The sequence below is a fragment of the Vanessa tameamea genome, chromosome 10 (genome assembly GCF_037043105.1).
Source record: "Vanessa tameamea isolate UH-Manoa-2023 chromosome 10, ilVanTame1 primary haplotype, whole genome shotgun sequence".
NCBI classification, from domain to species: domain Eukaryota; kingdom Metazoa; phylum Arthropoda; class Insecta; order Lepidoptera; family Nymphalidae; genus Vanessa; species Vanessa tameamea.
Window position 1 is genome coordinate 5,656,615 of NC_087318.1, and position 20,281 is coordinate 5,676,895.

Below are 20,281 nucleotides of genomic sequence, written 5' to 3' on the forward strand. Positions count from 1 at the left end.
GGAATAAACTTTTGAAGAGGAGATTTGGAACTTATTCCAGCACGTTGCTCCAATACGAGTTGGTACATGTGACAATACTTCAACCAATGCATGTGGATTAGATGCATCATTCAGAATACATGATTTGTAAATATAGACATATTATGCACTTTACATTTAAGTTCTTTAAATAAAAATTCCACGTGCATTGAGAAGGTTTCTTGATCGTGCCATGATTAGTAGAAAAACTATATAAGAAAAAGTTTGATGTTTAAACGATCTCAGTAATTTCTAATATATTTCGAAGTAAATAAATTGAGTTTTTTTAAATAAAAAGCCTGTCTTAAGAGTTATTTTTTTCATATTTTGTCGTATATTTCATATATATTTATAAATAACTTATCCAATTTTCGGAAAAACTAATTTCACTTAATGTCCAGTATTTATAATCCCCTTGTAACCTGACTTGATTACTATTAAACTCGTTCATTTTTAAATCTTTACTCATTAAAAGAAACACGCCAGCGAATTTCGATGTTTCAGTGTATAGCCGGGTATGTAATTTTCATTTTCAGTCAAGTTATGTAAATTTCATTTTAGTACAATGCTTCTCTCTTATCTGCTTAATAAAATAGATCAATTTAAAACAAACAACAGGTATGTTCTAAATCTAAGGAAAACAAGAACAATCAAAAGGCTCTGAATGCTCACAAAATCCACTTTGAATATTCAGTATTGCGGTATTTTTAAGAGTTCTTGGCTCTCCCAGAAACGATTATCCTCTCGTCAACTGCGAATTTTGCAAAATGGCGGAGCACTCCCGTTCTATTTACGCGCCACTCAATGAGTATTTACTGTAATTTCAAACTCTTTACTTGATACCTTATTGAAACGTAGCTCTTGTTGATGCTTAATTTTAATAAAGCGTTTCACGAAATGTAAAACGACACTGCATATTATTGTAACAATTTAATCCGAGCAAAAGATTTAGCTATTTGTGAAAAATATAAGGTTCTCATTTAATCAAATTAGAAGAGATACACAGTTGAGTAAGACTTCGCTTAGTTTTAAATATAGATAGTAGTTTTGACTAGCCCTTGGGATCTATTCGTTTCATTAAAACATTTAATTTGATGGTTTTAACCGCTAAAACAAATAAGCTACTCAATACATTAGACATTTTGTCAAAAATATCTCTTAAAATAATTTAAAAAAGTATCATTGTATTTTAATTATTATTTATATTTATTCTGCTACCCGATGCTAAGTGATCATCACTGAATCAGTTTAACCGAACCTATTGTGAATACGTTACGAGCTTTGGGAACTGAGATGCTCTTATTTCCCTTGAGCCTGTACTTACACCCTTGAAACCCGAACACAACAATACAAAGTATTGCAGCTTGGCAGTAAAATATAGGATGAGTGGGTGGTGCCTACTCAGATGCGTTTGCACAAAGCCATCTCTATCAATCCTAATCCGATTGATGAGAATATTGATATATTAACAGTTAAAAGTTTGCGACTGAAAATAAACATTAAAATGGTATCATAAATGCTTATATTTAATATTTCTCGCAGTTATAATTTTTATATTTAGGAAAATGAAAAAAGAACCTCGATATCTTTTTACACAGTAATGAACAATTAGTACTAGTTTTAGGAGTATTATATTATTAATTTCAAAATTTTTTTTTTTTTGTTGTTGTGTTTTGAGGAACTATAAAGGAAATTGTTAAGATTTGAAAACTTCAGAGAATGGACGTACTATTTAGGACATTTCAAGATCCGATAGAGAATCTAGAGATAGAAAAGGTGTTACTGAACGTCAAATAAATATTTTAAAATTATCCCTCTAAGTCAAAGTCAGATTATGACAACCTACTTAAGTTAATCGGAAGCTATTCTTGCTTACACGTATATAAAAACCGAGCAACAAGTCAAAACATTATAGTAAATAATGTACTTATTATATTGAATATATTTTATAATAAAAATAAAAAATTATGTCTTTTTATAATTAACTACGAAGACAGACATATAGTAATTAAACCGATTTTAAGCACATGATTTAGATATTCATCAAAAAGTGAAAAGTAACTTCACAACGTAAGAGATCCACTGACTTTTCATCGTGATTTCATATTTGAGCACAAAATTCCTTAAATTTAAATTAAAAATAAAACAAATGATTTAGTTGAGAACATCTTTCTTTTTTGAAGCCACTCAAGACCTCTAATTTTAGAAGCTACTTTATTAGTTATTCATTGAGTTTCATATAACTCAAATTAATAATAGCGTTTAAATGTATAGGGAGGTACAGCAAGCGACGACTCATTCACGGACCGTTTTGGAGAAATGCCAGATGTTCCGGATGTTGTAGACAATTCAATGATTATTATTATTATATTTATGGGGGCTGTGAAGATTCAAGAAGTTTCATAGTGTAATATTGGAGGAAAAGTTTTAACTTTATTCGAATGTTAAAAAGTTAAAACGAACCGAAAGTTTTTCTATTATTATAAATTCCATTCAAAAGTTTGCTAATTTTGGAAATAATGTTTTTTTATTATACTGACAATTTTTTCAATGTAACTTTATAAATAGAAATATACAATAATTTACTTTATATAAAACTACGAGTAAAACCATGTATTATGCGAAAACCTTTCTCAAAACTCAACAAAACTAGCGTCTCATCATTCAATTAATTAGAATTAAAATTGCGTGATATTCGTTCTTTATGTTATGGCTTAGTAGAGATTTATTTATTTCATTTATTTATAATTTAGAAAACAAATAATACAATAACACAAAAAAATTATAAACCATAAAGGCACACGTTAGTAAAAAGTCATCAAAAATGAAATAACTAAATCAAAAATCAAGCAGAAGGGAGAAATAATAGAAAGATATGACTAGTTATATAAAATTAGTTTTTTACCAAATATATATAGCAGAATAAATATTGTTATAGACATAGATGTAGTTATAAAATCCATCTTCCAGATTTGGCTCAGCCAAAATGCCAACCGATTTTTATAGTCAAACTTGTTCACATCGCTATCAGAAGTGTTATCCGTATTGGGTTAGTGCCAACAGGATGCTGATGCTGCTTTCCGATCATACGCAGTCAAGTTGTTTTAAATACTTATTTTTGTGGACTTGGTATTTTTTTAACTATGCATTTTAATAATATATTACGTGTGTAGTATGTATAATACGAAGCGACATAGCTGCGTGCATCAGCAAGCATATTTTAGCTTATGCGATGTCTCGTTGTGGGTGTTTAATGAAATTTTGTAACGTATGAATGTTCAATGTTATTGCTAAATTGTTTCGTGTTAATCATTTGTTCGAGAATAAATAAATTACTTTCTGGTTTATTTCTCATTTGAAAATTTGATTGTAAGTTTACTTTGGATTAATATATTTTAATTTTTTTTAAATATTATACGTTTATATTTTATTTGAATGAGATATATAGGCAGTCGAGCAAATCGGCCACCTGGTGATAACTAGTCACCTTCAGACATTGGAAATGTAAGAAGTAAATCAATGATGTTCCACCAAATTTGTGAACTAAGGTATTATGCACCTTGTGTATGTACTTGTCGGAATATATACTAAGAATTGCAGATACAACGATATGAAAGGATAAAGCTTTTATAATTATCTACTTAATTGCTGATATACGATGTCCGATATTTTCCTATTCATTATATTTGAGAATAATTTATTTCACCGATAATCCATAATGTAATAATATATGTAATTTTACATGAATAAAATATAGATTGATTGTTTGTACTTACTACTTCTCAGGGTAATTGGGTACAGTCCAATAAACAGGCTATCTTATGTTACAAATTAATTAAATCGGTTCAAAAGTTCTCGAGATTATCTCGCGTTTATTAATTATAAAATCCTTTTTTTCTTACCTTAATAATAAATAGGTTACCTTGTATTATTATAAAATTAAGAAAATTCCTAAATTTATTATGAATCTTTATGTATTACATAATGTGAGATATATTAGCACCACTGCAAAATAGATAATACAAAAGTTTCTGGCGTCATTCCCACAGACCATTGGGATTGGTACGCGGTACTGCATTACATGAATTGTTTTAAAATCTCTCGCCACGTCGATATACATACTTCTTATTGATAACAATTACAATTACTTTTTGCATGTTTTACGTATATATATATATATATATTTTTTTTTTTCTTTATTCATTACAGATAATAACATTCTAAATTTAGCTATTTAGTTTTATAGAAAATAAATAATTAATAGGGATGATCAATGAAAGGCAAGTTATAAAAAATATTCGATCATTCTATCAACAGACAAATGGCGAAATGGATTAATTTTAAAAACACTGAAATATCACAATTGATAAAAGAAAATATTACGTCAAAATCGTTTCAATTTCCATCAAAGAAAAATAGAGCGAGTCAGCGTCGTAAGTACATAAAAGGTCCAAAGTAATGTACTTTTACCTTGAATGATTTATTATTTAGAAACACTTTATGCCTTAATTCATATATTACTGATAAATCACACTTTTAACACTCTAGGGGATGAATCAAATCAAATCAAATCTATTTTATTCAAGTAAACTTCACAACGAAGCGTTTTAGAATCGTCGATATTAAAAAAACTATCACCGTTTCGGAAAGCAGCCTCCAGCGAGAAGAAACGGCAAGAAACTCGCATAGTTGCTCTTTACAAATAAACAGATTTACAATGCTGTTTTTTTTACAAAAATTAGTGTCCTGTGATGGAACCCGACCCTAAATCCAGGCGTTTTTTTCTAAAAAGTACTCATTTAATAAATAATAAGACTTATTTATTAATTTAGTCTTAATAAACTTTTTAAATTACGTTAATGGTAAATTGGTTACATTTCCCGGTATCTTATTATATATGCGTATACTATTGCCCAAAAACGTTCTCTGTACCGTATGCAAACGGAAAGTAGGGGTTACAAGTTTATTCTTATTTCTTGTATTAATAGTATGTATATCAGCTTTTATGGAATACTTTTGTATATTCTTCTGTATAAACATTATATTATCATAAATATATTGTGAAGCAGCCGTTAATACACCCATTTCTTTAATTTTTCGCGTAATGATGTCCTAGAGCTAATATTATAAATAGTTCGGATAGCTCTTCTCTGCAGAATAAATACTATTTCAATATCTGCTGCATTACCCCATAACAACATTCCATATGACATAAGACTGTGAAAATTACTAAAATAAACTAGTCTAGCAGTACTTACGTCCGTGAGTTTTCTTATTGTTTTTATTGCATAAATGGCACTACTTAGTTTCCCTGCTAGGGCATACAAATGGGTGCCCCACTGAAGTTTGGAGTCAAGGGTTATTCCTAGAAAGGCCGTCGACTCAACAAACTCAAGCCTTTCATTATTCAAAATGACGGCAGAAGAATTTGATTTGACATTTAGCAGAGAAAACAAAATACATTTAGTCTTTTTGGCATTTAGTACCAAATTATTTATGTCAAACCAACCAAGAACCCGCGACAGAGCATTGCTCACAACGTCATAGTTGTTTATTTTTCTGTCGAGTTTAAAAATAAGGGATGTATCATCTGCAAACAGTACAATAGCGCAAGTCTTATCTACAAAATAAGGTAAATCATTTATATACGTTAAGAACAGGAGAGGTCCTAAAATTGAACCCTGTGGTACATCCATTTGCGCCAGAGCGCCATTTGACTTTGCACCGTTAACAACAACCTTCAAAACTCTTTCATTATGGTAGGAGGAAATTAATTTCAATGATGATGACAATTATCTTTCTCATATAAAACTAAACTAGGGAAATATCCCTAATATAGTTTGGTCGGTTGTAATCTGGCTCCTTGCCAAATAATATTCAACTTTGAGGACAAACTTCCCTTAGACAGTTTTATGATCACTCTTCTTGGATATTACAAATATTCATTGAATATTTTTAGAATTAGAACATTTTCATACAAAATAGTTCAAATATTACTAAGTTGTTGATGAGACAATGTTGATGAGTACACAACTGATTTTTTTTTTTTTCGAACTTGTAATTAAGTTTGTTTAGCACAAAACATTCTGCCAAATCAAACGTAAACGTAATTTATTTGGTATTTCATTATTCACTCAATAGCTTTCAGTTGTTTAATACAATAGGCGGGATTGTTTGCAACGGCTTTTCAAACTACAATAATTAGGTTTACTGTTACATAGTAGATGGCGCTCGCTAATACTGTCATAATATTAATCTGAAATATATTATATAAAAAATAGAGTAATTGGTTGAAATAATGAATATTACTAACCTTTTTGATTTCGATCGCTATCCAAAGATCCATGAATTTCTCACTATCTGTTTTAACGCCATCATACAGTATATACTACTGAGGTTGCCTCTAACGTTCCACTTATTCGTAGTTAGTTTCATTGTTAGAAGCCTTTAGAATGCATTGGTTTCTATTAATAGAAATATCGATCACCTATTACAATGCAGTGCAGTCTATTCGATGTCACTCTGAAACGAAATTCTTCAATTATTAATTAGAACTGCATCGGGGTAAGACGTAATTTTAAACGTTATTTGAATCTACTTACTACAGCTTTGATTATTGTACATCTTTGTTTTTTTACGATCTATTTTATTATAATTCAACAGTTATTCGAAAAAAAAAACATATCTGCTACACCAATGGAAATCGATTATAATATCGATTCGATTAAATTATAAAATAGAGTGAGTTTTAATAGACATGAAATAAATATTCCTATTCTCACCAATCGATCAAAGTTGTAAAGCATACAAATGTTTACTACGGTTTCCAATCGCTATCGGGCGTCGGCCATCGACTGCTGAATCAATTATTAAAACCCCTGTATCGATTTGGTCATTTGCTTCCACCTGTCCCTTACCCTTACTAAAGATTGGAATACACCGAACAGTTTGAATTTTTAAATCTAATTATTTTTAGAAAGTGAAAAGATTTGTTTAACTCAAATTTGTAAGCAACTTTTGGTATACATTTTTAGCCGATCAATTTTTTAATCAGATTGTCAACGAATTCACGTTGAAAATAAGATCAATAATTTTTTATTTTTTTTTATACCAATTAAATGATTTTTTTTTCAGAGTGCACTCATTCTGATATCCTTATTAAGGTGTGTAATTATTATAAGATTTTGTTTCAATTATATTTTGTAATATAATAAATATTGTGAAGATTATTGATTGTTGATCGAAATCAACAATCAATAAAATCAGTAGCAAAGAATTAAGAAAAAGAACAATCGTAAGTTTAAATTTAGAACAAGTTATAACATGATTTAAATTTAAACATAATATATATAATATATTTTGTCTTAGGCAAATCTGCAGCAATTCTTCTTACAATGAGGAAATTTTGTGAAATATTATGTACAACAAGTTGCTCCTTATTAACCATACTTATTAACGATACCCTTTTTGCTAACTTCAAAATTAACGGGATTATTTATTATTTTATTTATATGTTTCTCAATAAATTGATCATTTGTGAACCGATTTTGATAATCATTTTTTTATTCGATTGTCAATAACAGGATGATCTATCATCAATTAATCATAAAAAAAAACATGTTTGAAATTAGAACAGAAAACTTATGCCTTTTTTGTTTATATTATTACTTGACATGTATGCATGTTAATGAACTGATTGGTTTATGTAATTAAAAAAAATAAATAAATCTAGATTGAAAAACTGAGCTCTTCCCAAGTAGCGTATTAAAAACTTTTTGGATATTCTACTTCTCAGGGTTGAAATAGGGGTTAAAATTTCGTATATAGGTTAGTCTTGAAGTCCGTCATTTTTTTAGTCAGAAGACTAATAGTAACGGCACTCTATCGTAACGTCATAGAGGCTACAGTTATCACTGGATGTGCTAAAGGAGGAACAGTGTATATTCCTCGAATATCCTTGATATGATCAGAATAATTTAAGTTCGCATGGACAGTTCTAAATAGCCTGTTCGAGAGTGAGCTCTACGAGCAGTCTGGTGGATCTAGCCCACGAAAGTCGAACCACAAATGTGGTATACAAAGAGGTCTTAAATTAACGTCATATTTTAAATTATTTTGTAATATAATCAATTTCCAAGCGAGCAAAGCCGCGGACAACAGCTAGTCTAAATATAAAAATAAAAATAGTATATTAATAAAAGATAAAATATATGACGTACTTTTTTATAAAATTAATATTTATAGTTACTATATTATACGTTCGCTTGGTGTATTGAAATCTTTAATCATACATCGATTTATAATTATTTCCCAAAAAAACCCTTTGATTTATTTACTAATCAAATTTTATAGTAATGAAATAAAAACAAAACCAAAACTATTTCATATAAACATATATGAAATAGTTTTGCGATAATAATACTGCAAATATAAAAATTAATCAATCAAACTATAAATGTGTCTATCCAATAATCTTAAACGAGAAGCTGCCGTGACGTACAATTTTGCAATATTTAGAACGGATATTCAACCTCAACGGCAAACTGAAGGAAAAGGAACAATTTTCACAGTTCCTGATGTAAATTTATATTCCATACCAATATACTGTTTACTATTTTTTTCTCTGAATTAAGTGAGAAATGTAAAAACAGCTATTTCTCATAAGAAAATAAAATAAACAAAAAGCATAAAACATTTTTTTCATAAATTGAATAATTAAAATCGCTGCAGTTTGTGATCATCGAACTGACCAATCGCATGACTCATTGGATAGCATTGGCTAAAATTCAAAAATAGAATTAATCGTCGTGATCAGGAGAAAAGTAGAGACGTCTTTATGCCTATGCGTTATCCATCGATTAGATATGTTCGATGCGTTCGTTGTATATGAAAATAAATTGTTTAGTTGTGTTCACACGGCAATGTATATGAAACGTATGGCCAGTAGTGAGTGACTTGCGGCCAAGAGTGGTGTCCAGTGGAGTTAATAGAATCGTTTTTCCTTCTCGCTTTTCGTGGCGCAACACGTGGTTCACAAAGTTTGCGAACAATTTTGACTGATTGTGCCCGTTTTGATTTAATTAAGTGTTTGTGAGTGAGTGTAAATGTGTGATTAAGTGATTCTTGTTTACATCGTGTGAGTAGTTCTTTTTTTAATATTAACTTTATTTTATCGGTAGCGATTAGATCATTTTTTATTCTTAGTTATTTTATCAATTATCATTAAAGAATTCCATATTTAAATATATTTACCATTACTTAGAATATGTGTCAAATAAAGGTATGTTCACACAAATATGTTTATATATTATGTTTTGTCTCTTCCTACGCTAGTGGCTGTGATAAGTATAGAAAAGGATGACAAATGTTTTTGTTTTGACAGTGTTGATATGATAGAGAATTAAGCTACATATAAATAAAATATACTGTTGGAAAACGCACGATTTGCGTTACAGAAATATGACTATTCAGTATTCATTTGCTAAAATAATTTGTTATTATAATAATCTATAACTATTCTTCATTATTTAAATAATTATATTTGATTTAGTGAAAAAAATCCCCTTAGAAATATCGAATTGGTTTGCAACTTATTATCAAAACTTTTTAGTTTGCACGTCGATTTAGTTCAACTTCTATAGATCATTTTTTTTTTTAAACTTAAATCTTAAAAAATGTGACATTAGCAGATTATAATTATGATAACATCATGATTAGAACTATCGATCATTTGTATCTCTCTCAAATATTTTATAATGAAATAAATGATTTTGAATATCGTAAATCAATGGTAAAAGAAAAATAAAAACATTATTTATTTCATACATAATTACTATACACGCACGAACTGCAATATTTTATTCATAAACCATTTACGGGCTGTTATTCATAATTTACATTTAAATACATTTATGGTTTTAAAATTATAATTAAATACTTGCAGTTTAGACTGATAATTTCAAGATATAAATCGCATCAAGTCCTTATAGATGTTCTCCTAATTCAATTTAATAATAATGTATCCAGACCCTAACAGACTTAGTTGACCTATAAGATATCAACAATGACCCAGAGGTCAATGCATTTATGCACTATCTATTCCTCTATCGCCTTTCCTTGATCGCACATAATTATATACGATCTATAGATACTCATAATATATGTGACTGCATTGTATAACTGGAAATTCTAATCTAGAATACGCTTCGATATAATTACATTTAAGCATATATTTTTTAGAATGAATTTTACAATTAATTTTAATATAGCTATAAGCAAGGAGCGGTATTCATTTTCATTATATAAATATAATTTTGAAAAAATATCAGTCTATGTTTTAAAATAACAAAATTAAAATTTAGGACTTTTGAGGCCCACGGCTGGGCAAATATAACACTTGTATACTTTTTACGATTTTTAGCTTCACCGCTCAGCACGAGATGAATTATAACCAAATGTTAAGTACGACTAAATGAAAAACTATTTATGGTGATTTCCCAGATTCAAAAACTTGACTTTCATGCGTTGATATCCATTGGGCAAAATTTTTAATAAAATACTATAATACTTTAAAATAAACAAATATAAAAATAGTTTAGTAAAAATTTATCTAAACACAAGTTTACAATCAATGCGTATTTATTTACTTTATACATATATATGTGTGTATAAAGTATGAGTCACTGTAATATTGAGGTAACGCAGGTTTAGATAGAGAATTATTAAAATTAGATTTCTACCTGGTTTTAACTTACTAACATAATCAAAAATACTGCACATATATCTCACATTAGAAACAACGAATTTATATACAAACAATCCAAATATATCCAATAAAAATATTAATCCCCCGTTTAAAATAATATTCCCCCTCAAGAGATGAATTTTGACACTTACTTTTTATGAGAAATTCCTATATGAAATTTCATCTCGTTAGACTCTTACTTTTAAATTTTATTAAGTAGATATTTTTATTTTAAATAAAGCATTAAATTTTTATTTGAATCAGCCACTACTTTTTATATAAGAAAAGATTTTAAGAAACTTAAAATAAAATTTTACATAAGGCAATATTCTAGGTCTAAAATACAAATATAATTTTTTAAAGTTGACAGCTGACTTTATTATAACAATATATTGTCACTGTTTTATTAAATGAAATTTAACTTGTTAGTGCCTGGCTGAATAAAGTTGAGCATTAGATAATTAAGACGTTTCAATGTACTAAATAAAATACAAATAAAAAAAAAGTCTATAAAAATACTTGTTCGTTTTGAAATTACAAACGTAAATAAAAAAAAAAAGACAACACAAGTACTTCGAAATAGGAGAATGGAATTATATATCTTTTGAAGCTTCAAAATACTCATGAGTCCTCGTTCGTTAATAACACTGGTAGTATTTCGAGGGTAAGGCTAAACTAATTATTTGAAAGAAAAAGCTCTTTGTAATTATGTGTAAATAAATCTTTACATGTGTTATTCGACGTTGAAAGGTCGGGTCATTTAGGGGACTTATATGTACATATTTTGTTATGTAATTTGTAACAAAAATAACCGACTTCAATCTCTGGAGGAAATATTATCTCTATAATATTATAATATAATAGGATAGGAAGTATACGAACAAACAAAAGTGCACTTTTTATTCTCAAGCTCAACAACTTTATTTAATTTTGGAAATAAAGAGTTACCACTGGAGTGAAATCAGGCATAAGATCCACGGTTATACGTGCTTTATAACTCCGAGCTACCACTTCTAGAAAAATACCATATTCCTTTAATGGATCCATCACATGCTATCTACACCACCACCATTAATATAAGATAAAGTTCTGCATGGATATATATAATAATTCTTCCGGAAATATAAACGGCTTTTCAGACGTAAGTAAAAAATAAAAACACAATAATAGTCTATCTACATAAACACTGTCATGAACAGCAGGTGAACTTTAATATATTGTAGGGCAATCTCCAACTGAGTTATATCCTCATTTTATCCATCTACATTTGAATAGACTAATGAAATATACACATGATTTTACAAACCTTTAGTAACCACATAATTATCATTAGAAAGAAATTGGAAGCTTGACAAAAAAGAAATACAAATTAAATAAATTAGACCGAAACATATTGTTTTGTCGTCTCTTGATTTGATGATAAAGTTTTCAAAGAAGAACGAGGTATGTTTGAAATTTAAAAAATTTAAACACTCTGATTCTATCGTATACAAGGTCATACGCTCGATAAAATGTATGCTTAGTCTAAATAAAATATCCATAGGATAAGCCGCTGTGCAACGCGGTTTTTCCATTTTAATTATCAAAATTCAAAGACTTGATCAAACTTTTTTATCAAATGAAAATTAAAATGTATATTCATGATATCATCATGACCAATTTCGGCAACAGCGGTCAATCTCAAGGAAGACCAACCATGCAAGACATATTGCACGTGCACATACACAGTGCACGAGTGTGTGGGCAAACACAGGTGCTCTCTCTGTTCACTCGGTCTCATAATACGATTGGATGACAAATCCGACACGACCGGAAATATTTCAAGCGCAGGACCAACGGCTTTACGTGCTCTCCGAGGCACAGGAGTGTACACACTTCCAACTATCAGACTTCGGGCTATTACTGAAAAAAATTGATGGAAAAACTCTATAACTTTTTATCGGCATGATCTGGGGTTTGAAACCACGACCTCGGGATATTCGGAAAATATAGTAGCCACTCGACCAACGAGACATTCCAAAGTACCCGAGCCGTGTGTAGCCATCATATGACTTAACTTGTTTCTTACCGATTTTATGATAATATTTCATATAAATAAAATATAATATTCCCTGATAAAACCATTTGAAAGATTGGAATAGCTGAATAATATATATCAAGCGGTTAGTCTACCTACTTTTAAAATGTGAAACTCAGTAAAAGACATCTTATTCATATGCCCATTACATATATGTGGTTTGTATAATTATTTGATGTTTAATTATGTTATTAAATATCAATACATTAATTGTCATTAATGAATTAAGTGTTTTTTTTAGTAAAATGTTCTAAGAAAATAGATGAAGAATTTTAGGTCTATATTTATAAAACCGTTGACTCGAAACTAGAATATTAATTAAATTAAAAATGTTATTATGTAAGGCGATTATTTTACATGTTCTTTTTTATTTTTTATCTTCGAAATGCTATTGTACATAAAAATAAATGTAGGTTATTACTTTCAATATATAAATAAATATAATTTTATAAAAAATAATGTAACTATAATTGAATAATAATTTTGATTTACTTGTAAATGATACACAAATGCGTCAATGTTTTTTTTTACGCTAATATCAATTTTATCGCAAACGATTTCGTAAAGATTCGCTGCAAGGAGAAAATAAAATGCTGTAACGTAGGCGTGACCTCCAAATTATAATTATAGCTGTCTTGCAACAGTCGGCCGGTGCAAGAATCTGAACTCTGTCACTAACGGATAGATTATAAAATGAATCCAAAATAAAAATGGCACACACGCATAAAATATTTCAGGTGGGTCTTAAATTACTTTAACGATCTTCCTGTTTGCGAGTGTGCTTCATAATATATAAGTGAGTTGTGGAGAGTTTAACGTTGAGTTATTATTTGCTTAACAAAACTATACAAAGCATTAAAGAGGACAATCTCTTTTTTCATTTAGTAATAAAAGTATTGACTGATTAATTTAAAATTACGTCCCATAAAACGAACGTAGATTGTGATAATGAAATGTGTTACAAAAAGGTAATAATTAACCAATCTAAATAATCATGGCTAATCCCGTCTTTGTGAGGGTCAAGGAATTCGAAAATTGTAATAATTACCTAGATATAAGTGAAATAGATATGTTATTTCTTATTACTTATTAAATTTTATTATAGTCGTAGTATTTTTTTCTAATTATATTACAGCATATAAATGATGACTGTATAAATGTTTGATTTAATTTGTATGTTGATTTTCTGTAGGAATTTTGGATAAATCTCTCATACAGTTTATGTGTATCTGCTATTTGTTTAGCAGAGTTCTCTCCGAAGCGCTTAGACCGAAATATTCTCTCCTAATTTGTCGGCACATTCAGCTACATTAAAAATAAATACCATTATATTAGCATATTATATAAGCTTTACTTTAACGTTTAAATTAAGATTTTATGATTTAAGTAGGCGGACAAGCAAATGGGCCACCTAATGGTAAGTGGTCACTGCTCATAGACAATGGCGCTGAAAGAAATATTAATCATTCCCTACGTCATCAAAACGGAACACGATAATAATGAGTGCTGCTGTTTGGCGGTAGAAAATCTGATGTTAACACAAACAAATGTTAACGTCTACAAAAACATATAAACTAAATCACAGATTCTTAATCTTCTAGCACATGAATGTTATTTAACGAAACAGAGTTAAGTTATTTTTCATTATTCTTAATATAATAATAATTGTTTTTATAATATTGAATAATTAAGACTTATCGAGCAACTGTGGAAAAGCATAGTATAACATAAACATAGCCTGTACTTATTGATTATATTATGATAATATCTTTTGTTTTGTTAATTAGATTAAATAAAACTACAAATGATCTACGAGTATAAGACAGTACACGTCACTTGAAACTAAAGATCAAGAGTTCCAATGCGGGCACCACGTAGTTTTCATGTGGTATTCGCCAACAGTGTGATATTTACATTAGGGAGAATTACGAAAGAATAAGAATCATAAAACTCTTTTACCCAACAAATATGTTATGTGAGTATGATTAACGTATACTACTTAATGGTAGGGACGATTAATGAGGCGGCGCTGCGAATATTAACACTTTAACAGTCATTTTCATTTGTAAGCAATTTTTCCTCCGTTATGTATTATAAATGAGAAGTAATTATTCTTAATATTAATTTTAAAATTGAAAGCATTAAATGAATAAAATACTACGTAAACGATTACTTGATTATAATTAATGGTGGATTTAATGTAAAAAAAACCAACCAAATCTTCTTTTGGTATACTTGAAAATGGAACATTTTATCTTTTCTTTTCAATTTCAATCTTACCGATCTCACTAGTACTTGCTCAGATTTGAACCTGCAATATAAAATGTACATTAACATTGGTGAAGATTTAACTTGGTGTTAGGGCTTTGTGCAAGTCACACACACTCGTTCACATATTCTAGTACCAAACACCATTACTTGGTAATGCTGTGTTCCGGTTTAAAGGATGAGTGGGTCAGTGTAATTAGGCACAAGGGACATAACATCTTAGTTGCCAAGTTCAGTGGCGTATTGCAGTTATAAGGAATTGTTAATATTTCTTACAGCACCAATTTTTATGGGTGGTGACGAACTCTTACCATCATGTGTCCTATTTGTCCACCTAACAATCATAAAAACGCACAAAAGACATAACAACCTTAGTTCTCAAGGTTGATCCCTCATTGATAATGTAAGAGATCTTTAATATTTGTACCAGTATCAATGTTTTTGGCGATTACTTATCATCGAGTAATTTAATATTACAGAGACGAAAGAAAACAACAAAGAATAAACGAAACGAACTTCTTAAATAAAAAAATATGTTTTATATTCAAGCAACAGACTCCATCAGTTTCAATCTCTATTTTATTAATTCAAATTTATTGTATAAATTCAAATTAGATTTCCGAAGCACATTATTGTTTCACTAAATACGTTAGAAGCAACAATTTTCTATGCACCGTGCCACCCGTGAAATTCGGTTAAGTTTGTATTTTGGATGAACTCCAAAACAATTAGTACAGTGGAGTACGTACTCGAGCGATGGCGGAATTGAGATACGCTGCAAACGATATTAGGATCTGTATATTATAATAGCCTTTTCGATTTACCGGATTATAGCGGTACCGTGAATTTGGTTAATCATACTCAAATGAATTATAAAGTGGAAAGTTGTGTTCGTTTTTTGTTCAGTATTTCTATAGCTGACATAGATATCTCGTTCCGTTATAGATTTTGAGTTCAAGGCCAGTACAATACAAGAGTACGTTAATGTTTTGTAAATTTTATGTAATATCACAATTATTGATGGAAGGTCTGTTTGGTATTCTTAATATATTAATTTCTTTTTCCATATAACCTTTATTTTTGAATGTATAAAAGGGTTAGAGTGAGTTGCCAAATTCTCACATACGTAACAATATATAAATATGTCAATACTTAATTATTGTAATAAAACAATAAAATTTTAAATACTACTTCCAAATGATACTAAAACAACATAATGTCGTCTCATCAATAACACTTTTAGATCATATAGTGACATAAGTCCTTTTTAGAAAAAAAAATATTTTCGATTTTTAACTTTTAGGTGCACGTTGTTATAGAAACAGAACTTTCCACTGTTAGTGATAGATATTTAGGAAGTACCCTCAAAGTAAAATAAATTTACAATGCACGTCGGGTATGACACGAATCTGTACGGGATCATATTTGACGAAGTGAGTATGGTCAATAAAAGTGATTAAAATTCATCAATAATAAGTCTAGATATCGAAAAATATGCATAGAATAATTCACATTTCCACTAGCTTAAGTAAGTTTAACTAGGGAAATTAAACTAAGATAGTACAATGTGCCTATTCTGCGCTCTGGCTCATTTTGCGCGGTGCCTATACGTTAAGAGACGTTTTACAATATAAGGAGAATTTTCTCATTCACTTGACAACTATCTATTCTCAATACTAGAAAGTAAAAGCGCCAACTGTTTCATTTCGTTTTGTTGCGACATAGGTATGTGACTGACCTATGACTGCGTCTACTGCCATCCCATGCTAACATGCGTATCAGCGTACGATTAGTCTTAAACAGTTTTATATTGATTCAAGATATATTGTGGTAGGCTTAATAAAAATGGAATAAGTAAATAAAATAAAATTTAAGACAAATGATATTTCATTTATTTGCCTGTTTATTGTCAATTTCTTGGGAAATAGTACAAGATTTTTTTTTATGATATTGGAAGGTGGACGTGCTAATAAGCCACCTGTTGGTAAGTGCTCATAGACAACACTTCAAAATGGACGTTAATAATTCCTAACTAATCATTACCAGATTTATATATAAATGTTCAAACCGCGTGTCGAACTCATAAAGGGAATTGATTTTTTCAAAAAAATCTCAGTCAATAGCCTGGTATTAAGAAATTACAGTGTTAAATGCTCGTGCCTCGGAAAACATGTAAAACCGTTTGTCATGTTGTGCCTGATCAACATCCGATATATGGAAATAAAAGAGAGTGAAAGAATAAAGAAACCTGTACAATATCTATTTTAAAAACAAAATCTAATTAAGATATCGATCAGAAAGACGTGATAAATTATAATAATATTATGTACATGCCGCATTCGAGCAGACGGTGCAATAACCTTGCAATCTGTCTTCTAAACTTATTTTTAGAAAAAGATTAAGAAAAGTTTGAAACGAACTTAAGGTCATTATGATGCTTATCTTAATATAATAGACTCGGATGCTGGTCTATTCTTTGAAGTTTTAAATAAAATTATTTGGCATAGACTAATTGAGTCAGAATCCCCGTTGGTCTCAATTATTTTTCTCTGATCCTTCTCCAGATTAAAGTTTTAATATAGCAATTACAAAATCAAATACAGGAATATGGCGAATATATTTTTTTAACCTCGACGGTAAGATTTTGACTGTGTTGTGGCGCCCGCTGAAAATACGGAGAGGGTACCGCTGGTTTTTTAGTGGGTATACCGGTGTACTTAGCTCAGTCCTTGGCACCGGCGAGTCCCACATTCTCTCCCACTTTACTGGGGGAAACGCGTCATGCGTTTTTCCAGGGCGAAAAAATAAATAAAAAGGGTCAAGTACTATAATACATGAGAGGAAGTTTTGATTTAATTATATATTTGTGATTACAAAATACAAGCAATAGCAATGACTGATGTACGTTACGTAAAAAGAAAGATAATCTTGGAATCTTTTTACTTATTCGTGCATTTTCTCAGTCAAATTTTAAGCACGCACTGTTTTAATTTTCTGTACACTATTCTAAACTGATGTTTGTATAATAGAATAAATGAATTAATGTAATGTCCAATGACATGATTCTGGATGTGATCAAGGGAAGAACAGGTCAAGTACATGGTATATTAAGTTCCTGGAAAGTTGTGAAAAATAAAATTGGTTTAACAGAGTTCCACAAACAGTGGAATCCGTCACAAATTATATAAGGTATAACACTATGTGAAAGTAATGGCTGGAGCTGGGATGAGCGTATTTAAATATAAATACTTTTCTAGTAACGAAAATCATTCAATAGATCGACAAAGGAGCGATTTTAAATTAATAAGACGATAATATAATATACATTCATTAATACTTATCACTTTTATCATATTATAAGGATAATAGACAGACTAGAGACAATACAGTAATTATTATTTGAACATTTAATTATATGTAAAATAAAATAAAGTATAAATTTAAACAGCTGAATTTCACTAAAAAATATTTAAATATGAACTCATTTAATATTAATTAATGTACAGTGGGTATTTAACGTTAAACCCCACCCTTATGTGTAAATATTTAACGCCCAAAATAATCCTAACGCTTAACACTCGTCCCAAAACCCGTTATCCACTGCAAAGCGATATGTAGATATTTTATTTGATAGATTTATTTTTATATATAAAATAGGGTAGGGAAACAAGAGGCCGCACGATGATAAGTGGTTACCACAATCCATAGCAGAAGGATAGGTCGGCACCGTAAGAAATATTAAACATTTCCTAGTTAAATCCAGGTGTCATATAATATAACTCATATTTAAATGTCGTGTCTGCTGTTTGAACAGAGAACTATCCCTTGAATTGTCAATATGCCATTAACCTTGAGAGCTAAGACGCCATGTCCGTTGTGCCTGTAGTTACACTGGGTCACTCACTTCGTACTCATAAGCTGGAAACAAACATTGTATTGGTATTAGTGGGCGTTACCTATCCAGACGCTCTTGCATAAAGCTTTATTAGCAAATTCAATTTTTTATCAAAATCAAAATCACCAAATACATCAAAGTGAATTAATGAAAAATAATTGAAAAGTCAGTACAGACTGAAAAAATAAGAAAATAGGTTTTTCGTTTGCTGTTTTATATTATGTACTAAAAACTGTCTGCAGTCGGTGCCAAGCCCTCGAGGATTTTTACCTTTTTTGGGTCTATTTACGTACCGAGTTAGCTCGATATTCACAGGCATTGTTATTATTCAATGTTATGGTTTTTTATGTGTACTAATTATAATGACATTTGTTCATACATCTGTAAGTAAAATATAGAAATACATTCTTTGGATTTGGCACCAACTGCAAACAGATTTGTAATAATAAATATGGTGTTTTATAACCGACACTACTCACAAGTTTAACATGGTGGCACTAAATATCCCGATGCAATAAAATTACAGTCGGCATAAACATTTGTTTTGCATTAACCTTGGCGATCCGAATCAGACTACCTCTCCGATTATAGCAGACCCGATCTTTGCTCCGTTGGCTAAGTAGGGACGCGTTTGCCTCTTGTGTAACTAGTAATAGAATACAACAGCGCCATCTATGACACTATCTCATAGATGGCGCTGTTTTATTATAAGGAAATACACTATTCCTTATACTGTGTATTTTAGATAACGTTTGGTGATGTTAAGACCGTTTTACACGTCGTATAGAAGCACTTAGCACCTTTGAATATAATTATTAATCATTTTTCAATTATTAATATGACAGCTGTAGCGGTAATTATATCAACTACTTTCCTAATAAAACAAGTGCATATTTTACTTTTCTCTAAGCTTGGGATCTCTATATACTTGGACAAACTTCGGTATAAATATTAAACTAATTATATCTATAATTATTTTATCGTGATATGGCGCTTCTCATCGCTATATTAACTAGGTGCACAAGTTTAAAGTGGATTATGATTTACCAATTTGATACGTCGTATGAAAATATAGAATAGATTATATGAATGAACGTGATTAATTTCCTGGCAACCGGCCGATTTTAGTGGCTATATTGAATAGTATGTATTTATTTAGAAGTAGGCTAGTGATAACTCAGTGTTGTAATAATTTATATTTAATATTAGAAAAGCACGGTTAAGATAAGACACACTGACAGATTTAAAGACAACATAATTAACAGTAATTATTATTTAG

General features: G+C 29.8%; 2 protein-coding genes across 3 annotated transcripts in view; one reads left to right on the plus strand and one right to left on the minus strand.

Annotated features, from left to right (window-relative positions):
• The window catches only part of LOC113404315 (sodium-dependent dopamine transporter-like), a 53,140-nt gene extending 46,598 nt beyond the window's left edge, over positions 1–6,542 (minus strand). The window contains exon 1 of the mRNA XM_064215995.1: positions 6,332–6,542. Coding sequence (XP_064072065.1) covers positions 6,332–6,364 — 33 coding nt within the window. The 5' untranslated portion in view covers positions 6,365–6,542. The remainder of the gene's footprint in view (positions 1–6,331) is intronic.
• Positions 6,543–8,955: 2,413 nt separating this feature from the next.
• Positions 8,956–20,281, plus strand: part of LOC113392727 (CUGBP Elav-like family member 2) — a 387,219-nt gene continuing 375,893 nt past the window's right edge. For both annotated transcript variants that reach the window (XM_064215969.1, XM_064215970.1), the window contains exon 1: positions 8,956–9,154. The gene's annotated coding sequence lies outside the window, so the exon portion shown is untranslated. The remainder of the gene's footprint in view (positions 9,155–20,281) is intronic.